Raw genomic sequence first — 14,958 nt, 5'->3', positions numbered from 1 at the left:
TTGTTTCCACTGAACATGTACATCTTAAAAAAGGAGGAAATAAAAATATAGGGTTTCATATTTTATAAAAGATTCAGTCTAAAGTTGCTGAAATAGGAGGAAATATCAAAATTGTTGGGGACAATTTTCAGCTGCAAATTAATCCATTTGGTGCTCTGGTGAGTATTTTTGACAGCAGGTTGGTTTGTATGGAATTGCATCAAATTAAACTAGAGTGTGTGTCTTCATGTCAAAGAGGGAACATGTACCCAGTAAAAAAATGTTGTTCATTGATGTGTTTTTAATAGTTTTTGGACAAAGATTGAGCTCTATGGCCAAATAAGATATATCAGTACTAATGAGTATTGTGTGTGTGTCAAAGCTTTATATTAACAAATACTTGTTAGTATTGTTGTTATTATAGGATATATCCATTGTTGGTTTGGGGCTGCACGTGGGATTGAAGAAAAATAGAGTATATCACCAGACTTTTCCTTTAATATGGTACAGCTTGAGTTTTTCTGCCTGAGGAATCAGCTGCGTTGGCTAATTACATCTCAATATGAGCCTGAACATGAACTGCTGTTGAGAAGGGCTGCAACCACCAATTGCAAGCCATTCACACATATGGACACTAACTGGGACAGCAATAGGCTGTCTATTATTTTCATACTACAGTCTAGACCTGCTCTATATGAAAAGTGCCCTGAGATAACTTCTGTTATGATTTGGCGCTATATAAATGAATTGAAATGAATTGAATTGAATAATGGAAACTTATAACTAACCAATACATTATTTAGGCTGATTTTTTAAATTTAATCAAACTTATTGTTTCAGCATTATTGTCACTCTTGCATGCATCTTTATATAACACTCTTTAATTTTGGTATCTATGCTGATATTTGCTCCTGTCCGTCACATTCACTATATCAGTCATAGAGATTATGAGAAAGAGTTAAAGTAAGAGTTGGAACAGGAAAATTTGATTTAGGAATTTTTGTATCTCTACTGTAGAAAGTGATGAATAAAAGTTTCTCATGTTGATTTATGGTGCGTATCAGTGACTGATATTTAATGATAATATATATATATAATATATATATATATATAGTCTTTAATGATAAAATATTGGAAATAATTAACATTTTTATATCACTTAGAACAACCAGTACATTTGGAAAATGTTGATGTTTGTACATGAGAAAAAATCCTCAAATCAAAACAATGAAAGTGAAAAAAAGAAACATTAATAAGCATAACCACACAAAAAAAGTTTCGATTATTTCCTTAGCCAAGCTCATGTAGCCCAAAAATGTAAATCAGTGCAATAGGACTGAAAAGCTAATTTAATCACTCAAACCCTTGTCAGATGGAGGAGAGTTTGTCTCCGGCTGCAGCCACCACAGCAGAGGAGGTCATGGCTTCATCAGTCAACGGAGGAGAGAGGGGAGGGTCTCCTGGAGACAACACTGTTGCATCAGCGGACATTCAGTGTCCTGTTGGGGCACCAACAAGACAAGAGGAGGTGACCCCTGAGGTGGAGCCCTGGGCAGCATCTGTTCCACCTGTAAGGAATGGGGTTTCCCAGGATTATATGAAAATACAGGGCTAATGCCTTTTGCTAAATATAGCTATCAAGCCAGTCCCTGCAAGGGGTATTCACAAAGCTCAGAGCTGGAAGTAACCTGCTGATCCAAACTAGCCTGTTTATATAAGTCCTGTGACCTGACCCCTAGTAATTCAGTCTAAACAGAATCAGGGTCGCTTGCTCTCATAGGCAGTATAGACCAATGCCACAATATGCAGGTTAATGAAAAAAACACATAAAGATGAATGAAAACTACCCTGGCAGTTTTTTGATTTATAGTTGTAACATTAATATTAGCTTTTGTCTCTTTTACACCTTATCTTAGTCTTTTTATGTCTCAGATAAAGCACTTTGAATTGTTGAAAAGTGCAATAGAAATAAACTTGCCTAACCACACCTTTAATGTAAATAAGATATGAGGTGAGAGTGGCCATCTGCTCATTTGATTATAACTGTATAATAATGTCTTGGTCAGGAATGGGTTCCCATCATCAGACATGACATGCTGTCTCAGAGGAAGCTCAAAGCCCAACCGCCGCTGTCTGACGCCTACCTGTATGGGATGCCTGCCAAGAGGAGGAAGGTTAGCAGTGCAGTTTATTATTGTTCAGTGTGGGTTAGTCTCCCATGACACAGGACCTTATTCCGTCAGTGGTACTGTCCTAATTATTGACACGTTTGCGCTCTGTTCTGACTCTTAAGGAAAAAAAGACTGACTTGATTGACTGACTGACTGACTGACTGACTGTGTTATCAATCCCAAAGGGAAATTTCAGTGTTACAGCAGCCACTTGACATAAATCACAAAAACAATAAGGTAGTTAAAAAACAAATACAAGGCTAAATTATAGACAATAAGTCAATAATTAAGAGACAATATTATAGATAAGTACAGTAAATGTACAGTAATTTGCAGGATTATCCTTGGAGGTTAAACAGTACATTGAATATATGTATAATAAATAATTTACACAGTTTATATACATTCGGTGTATACAGGTGTAAACAGTACTTGAAAGATCAGATGAAATATAACACATGTGATACATAATGTGATAAAAAGTCCACGTGAGCAGTCTGTCCTCTTACAAGGAAAAATTATTTTGCCAGATGAGTCCCCACTCCTGACATAGAAGACAATCACTGGACAAAGTGATGGCAACTGGCAGGAATGACTTCCTGTAGCGTTTCTCGTAACAGCGGAGCTAAAGAAGTCTCTTACTGAAAGGGCTCCACTGTTTTACCAGCAGGTAGTGGAGAGTTTGCATCATGTTCTCCATGATGTTCAACAACTTGTGCAGCATCCTCCTCTCCACAGCCAACTCTCTGGGCTCCAGAGAAGACCCCAGCACAGAGCCAGCCTTCTGGATCAGTTTCGTCAGTTTGTCCATGTCACTGGCTCTGGTGCTGCTGCCCAAGCAGACAGCAGTGAAGAATATTGCGCTGGCCACAACAGACACACATTAAAGGACCTAAGCTTCCTCAAGAAGTTTGCCCTGTCCCTTTCTGTAGACAGATTCTGTGCTGCATTTTCCAGCCCAGTCTGTTGTTGAGGTGGACTCCAAGGTATCAGTATCCTGTCACCACCTACACCTCCTCTCTAAGAATGGAAATGGTGTTTAACATACTTGTGATACTCCTGAAGTCCACCACCATCTCCTTGATCTTGGCCACATTCAGGAGCAGTTGGTTGTCCCCACACAACACTACAAAGCGGTCCACCAGGTCTCTGTAAACTGCCTCCTATCTACCCCTGACACAACCCACACCCGCAGTGTCATATGAAAACTTCTGCAGGTGACAAGAATCAGAGTTGTACTCAAAGTCAGAGGAAAGAAGAGGAAAGGTGAGAGAAAAGTCCCCTGCTGTGGTCCTGTGCTGCTGACCACCAGTTCAGACACACATCCCCGCGGCTGCAGAAAGTGTAGTCTGTCGGTCAGGTAGTCAGTAATCCAAGAGGTTGTTGAGGCGTCTACCTTCATCTTCTGGAGTTTCTCTCTCAGCAGGATGGGCGATATTGTGTTAAAGGCAGTAGAGGAGTCAAAGAACACGATTCCCACTGTGCTGCCTACGTTCGCTAGGTGAGAAATGGCTCATTGAAGCAGGTAAATGAAGGTGTCATCGACAGTTATTAAGACAGAACAAAGTTGTTGGAAGACAGAGCCAGGCTAACAGTTTCCCTCTGTGTCCAGTCCTTTTGCTAAGCTAGGCTAAAAACATCCTAGACCTATCTCTGTCCTGGATGCACAGCAATGAAACTGATATCCATATTCTCATTTCTGTAAGAAGGGAAGTCCACATATTTCCTGAAATGTCAAAATGTGCCAATCTGTTGTCAGATGGAGGAATGTGACAGTAGTGTTTCGATCCTTAGACAACCCAGTGTGAAGGACCACACCTGTCACTGTCAGACGCAGTGAGTCGAGCTGCACGTGCTGCTGGAGTCCTGCCTGTCACAGCCCCAAACAGCCTGCAGGGGGAGTTGGAGAGGCCAGAGCTGCAGGACGCATACACCAAACAGGTAGTAGACTGCCACTAAACCAATCCATGATACCATGATGTTAGTCATAAAATGATCTCGTTGATTGTCTTCTACCTTCAAACACAGGTTATGTACATGGCCTTGGATGAAGTAATACTGACAAGAGTGTACATTTAGTTTGAAAAGAAGGCAATGTGATTAGAAAATGGAAACCATGACTAATAGCACTCATACACTGCTCAAAAAAATTAAAGAAACACTTTGAAAACACATCAGATCTCAATGGGGAATAAAATCATGCTGGATATCTATACTGATATGGACTGGGTAATATGTTAGGAACGAAAGGATGCCAAATCGTTTGGTGGAAATGTAAATTATCAACCCACAGAGGGCTGAATTCAAAGACACCCCGAAAATCAAAGTGAAAATATGATGTGGCAGGCTAGTCCATTTTGCTGAAATTCCATTGCAGCAACTCAAAATGGTACTCAGTACTGTCTATTGCCCCCATGTGCTTGTATGCATGCCTGACAACGTTGGGGCATGCTCCTAAAGAGACCACGGATGATGTCCTGGAGTATCTCCTCCCGGATCTGGAACAGGGCATCACTGAGCTCCTGGACAGTCTGAGGTGCAACCTGGCAGCGTCGGATGGACCGAAACATAATGCCCCAGAGGTTTTCTATGGGATTTAGGTCAGGCAAGTGTGGGGGCCAGACAACGGTGTCAACATCATTCATCCTCCAGGAACTACCTGCATACTCTCGCCACATGAGGCCGGGCTTTGTCATGCACCAGGAGGAACCCAGGACCCATTGCACCAGCGTAGGGTCTGACAATGGGTCCAAGGATTTTATCCCGATACCTAATGGCGGTCAGGGTGCCGTTGTCTAGCCTGTAGATGTCTCTGCGTCCCTCCATGGATATGCCTCCCCGGACCATCACTGACCCACCACCAAACCATCATGCTGAACGATGTTACAGGCAGCATGACATTCTCCACGGCTTCTCCAGACCCTTTCACGTCTGTCACATGTGCTTAGGGTGAACCTGCTCTCATCTTTGAAAAGCACATGGCGCCAGCAGACCTGCCAATTCTGGTGTTCTATGGCAAATGCCAATGGAGCTCCATGGTGCCGGGCAGTGAGCACAGGGTCCACTAGAGGACATCGGGCCCTCAGGCCACCCTCATGAAGTCTGTTTCTGATTGTTTGGTCAGAGACATTCACACCAGTGGTCTGCTGGAGGTAATTTTGTAGGGCTCTGGCAGTGCTCATCCTGTTCCTCCTTGCACAAAGGAGCAGATTCCGATCCTGCTGATGGGTTAAGGACCTTCTACAGCCCTGTCCAGCTCTCCTAGAGTAACTGCCTGTGTGCTTGAATTTCCTCCATGCTCTTGAGACTGTGTTGGGAGACACAGCAAACCTTCTGGCAATGGCACGTATTGATGTGTCCCCCTGGAGGAGTTGGACTGCCTCTACAACCTCTGTAGGGTCCAGGTATCGCCTCATGCTACCAGTAGTGACACTGACCCCTAGCCAAATGCAAAACTAGTGAAAAACAGTCAGAAAAGATGAGAAGGGAAAAAATGTCAGTGGCCTCCACCTGGAAAAACATTCCTGTTTTGGGGGTCGTCTCATTGTTGCCCCTCTAGTGCACCTGTTGTTAATTTCATTAACACCAAAGCATCTGAAACTGATTTACAACCCCCTCTGCTACTTAACTGACCAGATAATATCCTAGAAGTTTAATTGACTTGATGCAATACTCTGAATAAAAAGTATTCCTTTAATTTTTTTGAGCAGTGTATGATTGGCTGGCATGGCACTGTAACTGCACACAGGCTGCAAATAACTTAACTAAAACATACTGGATCCCAAATATGAAAATTCACCTCTGCTAGAGGCTCTAATAAAAAGGGCTCTAATAAATTTCTGACCTCAAAAAATTAATATAGATTCTAAAGAGACAGACAGATTATTTTTTGAATCTGTCTTTAGCAAACTTAATGGAAGTTCAGTATTTAATCACTGGAGTGCACCTTCAGTTGAGTGAATACAATTTATGTATCCAGTGTTGTGTAATAACATTTCATTAAAAGCTTAAATGCTGTTTTCTGGTTCCTAAGTAAAAACTACTATTATGACAACATTCATCTGTTGGTGTATGTAAGGGACAGGAGTGATCATTTGTGTCTGAAAATGATTTACTGTACAGTAACCTTAACCTGGAAAACACTTCGGTAAGTCAACAGTCAGTAAACTTGTCTTAATGTTTGGAAGTTTGAAGTGAAGGATCTGTTGCTATAACATCAGCTCCAGATACATTTGAAGACAGCTCTGAAGAACTGAAAAATTCAGACTTGCATCACATCAATATGAACATCATATTTAGTTACTCACATATAAAGAAAAGGGCCCTGGAATCAAGGTATTTTACTCAACTAGTTTTAACATTAAGGTCATTCGGTTTGTAACTGTCTCTCTCTGTGTCTTGTCAGGTAAAGAGTGACATCAAAGCACGAGTGAGAAACGATCCGGACTACAACACCCAGAGGTTCCCCAACACACACCGAGCTTTCTCAATAGAAGACTCCTAGACCTCTACAGCCATGTGCTACAGAGGAGCAAGGCCAGGTCCAGAAAAGGATCTGTCCACACTACCTGCATCATGGAACTCTGGAACATGAAGTATGGTAGCCTCCCAGTGTAAACGTGGCATGAAAGGATGACAGCTGCTGATTTCACTGAATGATTACTGCTGCCCTTGCTGTAGTTTGGTTAGAACGGAAAAACTTGCAGACTGTGGACCCCCCAAGGCACATGGTTTGAGGAACTGTGAGCTCTTTGAGTCACCTCATGATAAAACATTCCCTGTGCTCTCTGACATCTCTGAGAAACTAATGATGGAATCAGTTAGTGAAGTGTCAGAGTACTAAACACTGAATATAAGACAAGATCTGACAACAGCAGCTAAGTACAGAAAAGGACTGGGGCCACAGGAAAAAATGAAATTATCTGGAGAACTGATCCTCTTCTGTAGGTCTATAACAGTCTTAGCATCATAGCTTGAGAATACCACCAAGTATTTGCACTATTATATATCTGTAAAGGGCGACATTGTAAATTAGTGCAAATTGTACAAAGTAAATTATGTCATAGAGCTTTGTCAGTGTCTGGCTTCTAGTGTTGTTTGCTATGACATCAGATTTTTATTTTTTAGGCTCATGACTTTACATATTAAAATAAACACTGATGATTAGTTCATGTTTGTATTTGATGGCATTATCTTTATCATTGACACTGTTTGTTAAAAAGGTACTTTAGTGATGTAGAACGCAGTCTTTAACCATGTGTTCAACTGAAGTATAAATAATATGCCACAGCCTGATTGTGTTGTTGGTACAAGTGTGTGATGTCTGTGTTAAGAATAGCTGCAGTAAGTAGAGGTTTGTCAAACCGTGAATGTTTATTCTGTGCATGTTAACATCCCTGAAATAAATTAACTTCAAAATCAATGTTTCAGAACTGCTTTATTTACAAAGAATCTCAGGTTTAGAGTTTCACAGTGGTTTCCAACAACAGTGACAAGGGGTCGCTAAGAGAAATGTGTGCGGTCACAAGATGAGACACGATAGGAAATAAGAAAACAGGACTGAGTGTCTACAGGCATGCAGCAGCTCTGTGAGGTTCTAACATTCCATAAAGACATGCCATACTGTGGTGTGTCTGCACAGAAAGCATTTCAGCATTTTACACTCATCTGTGTTAGTGTCAGACGGAACAGATGCTCCTGTTTTAATCAACATGAGTTTGCCTGTCTTTCCTGTGCTGAAAGTCTCTCTCCTGCATCGTGCTGCACATTGCCTGGACATTTCAACCTTTCTGCACTCTTTCCTGACTGAAGACGTATTATTACTTCTAACTGACACTAAACATGCCAATCTGCATCTGTATGGGGGGGGGGGTCACTTCTATGGTAATCTTCAAAATATTAACCATTAACTGATAATGTCACACGCTAGTGACAATGCAGAATCCGTATTTTCCTGCCAGAATAATATTGACATTTCCTGGCCCATCATTTGGACCGTAGTCGGGATGCACAGGGGAGACTTAATGTTCTCCTCCAGGGCCGAAGTCGGCTGACTTTGGGGCTAACCCCCCTTTACTTAAATCAGCAGGTGGCAAGCAAGATGCGGGAACTTGGCTTGGGTCTTGAGGATTTGTAGCATTTACTTACTGACAAATAGCCTAAAGAAGCTACGCTACTTGCATAACAATGTCATCTCAAACTTCTCAAACTTAGTACAGATCTTGCATAGAGAACCCTACACCTTGTTTAACAGAAAGGAAAGGATGTCACGTTGACAAAGGTAAGACAACTTCGATTTGAGATGATAACAGTGTAATTTGCTAGTTTACTTGCTACTGCTACCTCTTAATGCTTAAGAACAAAAGACTGTTTAAGTAATTACCTCAACCAAGGAGGTTATGTTTTCCCCCATGTCTGTTTGTTGGTTTGTTTGGTGGTATATTTTTGAGCAAGATTACACAAAAAGTATTAAATTCAATTCAATTTTATTCATATAGCGAGATAGAGAGGGATAGGGGGGCACAAGAGAACATAGCACAATACAGGTTACACATAAAGATGTATAATAATAATAAGACTAATAATAAAACTAAAAACTATAATAATAAGACTAAATATAATAATGGTAATGATAATAATAATATTTGAAGCAGTGGGTGTTGAGCAGGATCATGGGAGCAGTAGGTGGTTTGCAGTCACAGATCCAGACTCTGCAGCTCCAGAGGCAGAAATACCTGCAGAAAGTGACAGAAGGAGAGAGGAGAGAAATGAGAGAGACAAGAAAGCACAAAACTACGAGAGAGAGAAGACGGCAAGTAAGTAACAAGCATTGATGGGAAATTAATGCGTACAGATGTAGAGGGAGAGGAGTAGAGAGGAGCTTGGTTCATCATGGGAAGTCCTCCAGCAGTCTAGGCCTAAAGCAGCATAACTAGGGGTTGGTTCAAGACAAGCCTGAGCCAGCCCTAACTATAAGCTTTATCACAAAGGAAGGTTTTAAGCCTACTCTCAAATGTGGAGAGGGTGTCTGCCACCCTGACCCAAACTGGAAGATGGTCTGAATCCTGATCATTTAATATGAATTTAAATATTTTTCTATAATGTTTGGTGTATGTTGTTTGACATTGGACTTGGCTGAGGTCTGCGCTCTACTGAGTGCCATTGTAGCTTTCTAATGCGCAAATACAATTTTCATACACATCTGCGCGCGTATATAATAATCATAACCGATCGCAGAACGGTAGAAGCTGAGTCAGGACAACTTGACAAGCACACTTGTCTGTAGCTAGCTATAGCTAGTCACCAGTCAAAGGTCCTGGGATTATCCACATGTGCACACTAAAAATTCCAAAAAATCCCGCTCCCTCCTCTGCTTATAAAGCCCCAGCCGTTGTCAACGTGACAGAGTCACACCCACGATAATGATAGAAACAATAGACGTAAAGGCTCGTTGTCAAACTAGCTTGCAGAGACACTTGCATACTGCGGCCACACATGCACTTTTTGTCTCCCGGTAGCTAGCTATTGACCAGCTTGTCTACTGTAGTAGGTGCTCTTGTTAAACTGACAACTGGTGCAGATGGAAACATATCTTTAAGAATTGGATCACTTTCTATGATTTCCCAGTTATTGTTGATTATTTCCTTTATTTTATTTGCTCTTGTGTTGTACTTTGTCATAAAGCATACCTTTTGTTGTTCCTCTGCTTCCTTTTGTTTCTCCTGCAGAAGATCATGTCTTCTCAATGTCTTAGCTTTGGTATAGGCCTTGTTAATAGTATTCGTTTTGTAGCTTCTAATTGGAAACAGTGTTGGCATTTCTTTAGCTTTAGCTTCAGACTCTGGCTCTTGATCACTGATCCTCTTCAGACATTGAAATTGTCCATATGGAATGTTCTTTTTTTTTTTTTGAAAGCTATCTTCTCGAAGCAATTTATTTCAGTTTGCTTATGAAAAACAATAGTATGGAGTATGTGCTGTCTGTCATTGTGTTTCATTATGGCAGGGTCCGAAAAAAAAACAGTCTGTTCTAATTCTAACTGGAGCTCAGTTTCAAGTTGTCATTTGTAGTGTTCAAATATCCATGAAATTATATTAGTTCTTGTTTAGTACCTGAAAAAATAAATATAAGGTCATCTATTTATTGGCCATAAAACTTGATCTTATCTTTGAACTGGTTGTGGGGAGAATATATACTGTATACTGATCCTCCCATAGGCCCATGAATAAAGCGGCCAAGCTCGGTGTATAACAAGCTCCCATAGCTGTGCCTTCCCATTGTTGATATTAGATCATCTTGAAAAAGGATAACATCATTTTTAAGGGTCCATTCAGTAAGTGTTAATGTGAATTCAGTAGATGGTATACTTCCTGTAGGGCATCTATTCAGGAAGTGAGAAAGTGCTTGTACGCGTTCTTTGTGCTATGTATTGGTATATAAGACTTCCACATCCATCGTGGCTAGGAAACAGGATGTGGCCTCAACCATATTCTTAATAATCTTAATGTTACCAATTGGATTGGACTTTCCCCGATAAAAAATCCCGTAGTGTGAAGAACAGTGATGGAAAATCCTGTAGTGTGAAAGGAACAGAAATGGAACAACGTCATACAATAAGAAAGATGCGACACTGCCATAGGTTTCTGTTGTATTCACAGAATACGGAAGCGACGCATCTTGGTGCGACTGGGGGATATTTGCAGCAATCTTCAGTAAATATTAACACATAATGTGCATTGATTACTACGTTCACTACACTTATAGTAGCATTTTTTTCTGGGAATTGTTGGAGAGACAGCATTAAAAAGTTTTTCTGTGTTTAATTTTTTGAGGGAAGGGGGATTGGTCCCATAACGCAGAATACATTTACAGTATGTATGCATTAATATTTTTTCTCATACTTTTATGGTCATAATTACCTACATCCTAATGTTATCTTATGTTAAGAAATTCACATTAACATGCACAACAAGTGAATATAAGTGCATGCACGCAACTGCTCAATTTAAGCCAAGAAAGAAGTTTGGTCAATAGTGCAAAATTAACAAGACAACAAAGTGCATGATAGCAAAAACAGTCAAACTCCACAACACGAGTAATGCTACAGTTACTAAAAGAGAATTTTTAGATGAGGTCATTCCACTGCTGGGAGCAGACAGCGGGAAGATGTATTCAGATCCTTGGCTTAAATAAAAATACTAATACCACACTGTTAAAATACTCAACTACAAGTAAAAGTCCTGCATTGAAAACCTCACCTAAGTATTGTAAGAATTAGCAGCAAAATTTCCTTTAAGCATCTAAAGTAAAAGTACTCATTGCGCGCTAAAATGGTCCCAGTCAATGTTTTACTATTATATATATTGTTTTGGATTAATATTACTGCTGCATTAATGTGTATGTCGCACTAAGGGTGAGCTAATTTGAACTACTTTATATATGATCGGTTAGTTTAATCTACAGTAATGCATCATTTTCTATAAGATCATCATATGTTTGTAGCATCGCTGTCCTGTGAGAACCATGTATTTCTAAAAAGACAACTTTTCGTGAGCTAAGAAAAACAGCCTTGTTTCAACTTTGTGTCAATGCATTTTCAAGCTAATCAAAGAGGGTTTTTTAAATTTTGTATTTATCTTAAGGAGTAGGAAATTTTTCTCAACCCACAAAAGAACACGTAATCCTTGAGTTTATCACAAACTTTGAAAATCATCAAATTCAGAGATACGTGGTTTTCTATGAACAGGAAGAGTATGAAAAATTGTAATCTTAACTAGTAACTCAGACAAATGTTGTGCAGTAAAAAGTACAATATTTGCCTCTGTAGTGGAGTAGAAGTATAAAGTTGCGCTAAAGGGAAATACTCAAGTAAAGTATAAGTACTTCAAATTTGTACTTAAGGTCAGTACTTGAGTAAATTAGGGTCTCAAGTCCTAACACACAGTGAAATAACAAGCTACATGGCAAGCCATGGGACCCTGCCATAAGGAAAAATAAATCAATAAGTGACCTGATCGATCAATCGACAACAAAGTCAAAGTAGACCTGCATCTTAGAAATATATATTAGACATATAACAAGAATAATCTTGACATACCCAAACTATCCCCTCTGAAATGGCGATCTTGTTAACTGACTACGTAGCCCTTTCACGCTCTTATGCAGCAGGTGTGGAATTGGGCATGTTGAGCTCGGGCGCATACCTAACCACTGTGCTGAAGGACAGAGCCAAAATAATAAAAATTTTTGTCATCGTCCAAATACATAGTGACCTTTCTGTATAAATTTTAAACCGACTTTACACCTGCAGGCCAACCCAACACCTAAACTTCTCCTTCCATCACTGTGGCTCAGGAGGTAGAGTGGGTCATCCAGTAACCGGTTGTTCGATCCCTGGCACCTCCAGTTGACAAGTTGAAGTGTCCATGGGCAAAATACTGGAGCCCTAATTGCTCCCTAGTCTTGATAAGACTGGAAATTTACAATTTACCATCCAATTACAAGGGTTCAGACATTTTGGATAGGGGTGTGATCCTTACCATCAGGTGGTAAAATTTCAGCAGGTTCAGCAGTTTATAAAAATGACTACCTTTCTAATGATCACAGGTTTCGTTGTCCCCTCCACTCGTGTACAAATAACAATGTTAGCTTTGTAGCAGTAGCTTGCAATGTAATTCAATTCATTTTTATTTATGTAGCACCAAATCATAACAAAGGTTATCTCATGAGGGAGGAAAGGGAACATAGCACAGTACAGGTACAACATAACAATGTATAATAATGAGACTAATGGTAAAACTAATAATTATAATAATAGGGCTCATAATAATACTAATAAAACTAAATATAATAATAATAATGATAATCATAATAATGGAAGCAGTGGGTGTGGAGCAGGATCAAGGGAGAGAGAAGTCAAGTTAGTAGCAAGCATTAATGGGATATGGTTGTACTCTGTCTCTATCTCTATCTAACTCTGATCTCTATTTTTGATTTGAGACTAACAAAACTCACCTCTAGCTCAAGCAGCAAAATGTATAAGCCATGCTGATTCTGACTTCTCAGCCATAACTTCATCCATTTTTCTTTCTCATATTTTGTTTTTTCTTTGCAAAACATAGCACTAGGGATGGTCATTTTGAAGCGAGGCTCCTTTGAAGCTCCTTTCACTTGAATGAAGCAGACTGTTTTGAACCAGTGTGCCGAAGCTTGTATCAAACTGCCTTTGCCATGTAACTAATGATGTCTGAAGCTTCAAACATCACTGAACCACCGGGGTGGGTGGGGAGGGGTTTGAACAGTTAGAACATTTGGCGCTGTCCCACAATCCACAAGATAAAAGGGACGTGAAGGAAGCAGTTGACTATTTGATACCCTAGACACATTCAGTGAGATTGTCCGTGATGTATCGTGGAGAGTACTGGGTGAAAGAGAGGATCACGAGTGTGGGAACATTTCAACCTGTTATCCCCCAATAAAGTAAATAAAACTGTGCTCATCTGAAATGAATATTTTTAGCCATCTTTTAAATGCAATAATTAAGATTATGCTGGAAGTCTTCCTTTCAGTAAGTGTTATTCTTATGTCTTTCCTATTTATTTTATTGACAAATGTCTCATTTATTATATTTTTTATACACCAATGTAAATATCCATAATAGCACTATCACTAAGTCTTTTATGCCATAGGATGAAATATTCACACAATTGTCTACATTAGTGTCCAGACAACAGCTGGATGACACCTTACTGGAAATGGTTGTCAAGAAACCGTCTAAAGCCCAGCACCGAGGAGCAAATTCTATTTTTAAATAAAAACCTTCAGTGAAAACATAAATACACTTTTCCACAACCACAAAGTGCCCCACATTCACAAGCCATATGATGACATATGCCATATTGTTTCCATTTATTGCAGCAAATTACAATTGAACCCATTTATGCATTTGCATGATATTGTACATTTGTGCACTTGGGAATGATCAGGTATAGTGTAGCGCTATAATGAATTAATGATCATTATCAAAACACCAAAAACACCTTAATGGGTGCTGTAATTTCTGCAAATCACAAGATGTTGATGTGCTTTCTTTCTTCAAAGCTTAAAGCTTCAACTCTTTTTCTGACACAATCAAGAAATCTCAGAAGCTTCATGAGGGTTCATCTGTCCATCCGTACATAGCACTCATAAGAGCAACCTGCTAACGAGGAAAGTCAGCCTCCACGTTTGTTTTGCTCTGAAGTCGCAAGTTTCTGAGATCCAAAGTCCCTGGAATCAGGGATCTGAAATCGGTAAACGCCAAGTGTGTGGTCCTGCATCTTGACACTCTGGTGTGTGTGTTCTTACAATTATTAAAAATTAGTAAAATCTGTCGTTACGTCTGTGGTCTCCCATGTTTTTAAAATCGGTTAAGATTTTAAAATCCTCTTTGGTGCACAACCAAACCTAAGAACAAAGTCCAGCTGAGGTTGATTGGAAGGACATTAGTGTTACAGGAATTTACTTTAGTAATAAACCAAAGTATTAGACATTTGACCAGACGATGGTCCTAGAAAAAGAGTTAGAGGATCACCAAAGTTATTGGGATTCATCCTCTGACTGACTACTCAGCTAAAGTTAGAATGCATTTTTGAGCTGCGACTGTGGGTTTTGTCAAGGATTTTAGTTGCTCTGCAAAGAATCGCTTCATGGACAGGACTGATTAGAGCGATCATTCTCTCATTCTTCCAACATACTGTATAACCTCAAAAATCTAATGATGAAAAAAATGACTTGATAGAATCACTTATACTGTATAAATTATTATTTT

The 14,958-nt window shown here is 39.7% G+C and overlaps 1 protein-coding gene across 1 annotated transcript in view; it reads left to right on the top strand.

Moving 5' to 3' along the window:
* bag6l (BCL2 associated athanogene 6, like) overlaps positions 1-7,572 on the top strand; it is a 30,437-nt gene extending 22,865 nt beyond the window's left edge. Inside the window, exons 19-22 of the mRNA XM_040121805.1 lie at positions 1,352-1,549; positions 2,046-2,153; positions 3,945-4,091; positions 6,556-7,572. Coding sequence (XP_039977739.1) covers positions 1,352-1,549; positions 2,046-2,153; positions 3,945-4,091; positions 6,556-6,654 — 552 coding nt within the window. The 3' untranslated portion in view covers positions 6,655-7,572. The remainder of the gene's footprint in view (positions 1-1,351; positions 1,550-2,045; positions 2,154-3,944; positions 4,092-6,555) is intronic.
* Positions 7,573-14,958: the final 7,386 nt, after the last annotated feature.

Source organism: Xiphias gladius, chromosome 24, assembly GCF_016859285.1.
Source record: "Xiphias gladius isolate SHS-SW01 ecotype Sanya breed wild chromosome 24, ASM1685928v1, whole genome shotgun sequence".
NCBI lineage: Eukaryota > Metazoa > Chordata > Actinopteri > Istiophoriformes > Xiphiidae > Xiphias > Xiphias gladius.
Note: the sequence above shows the minus strand (reverse complement) of the source record. Positions and strands in the feature narration are given on the sequence as shown.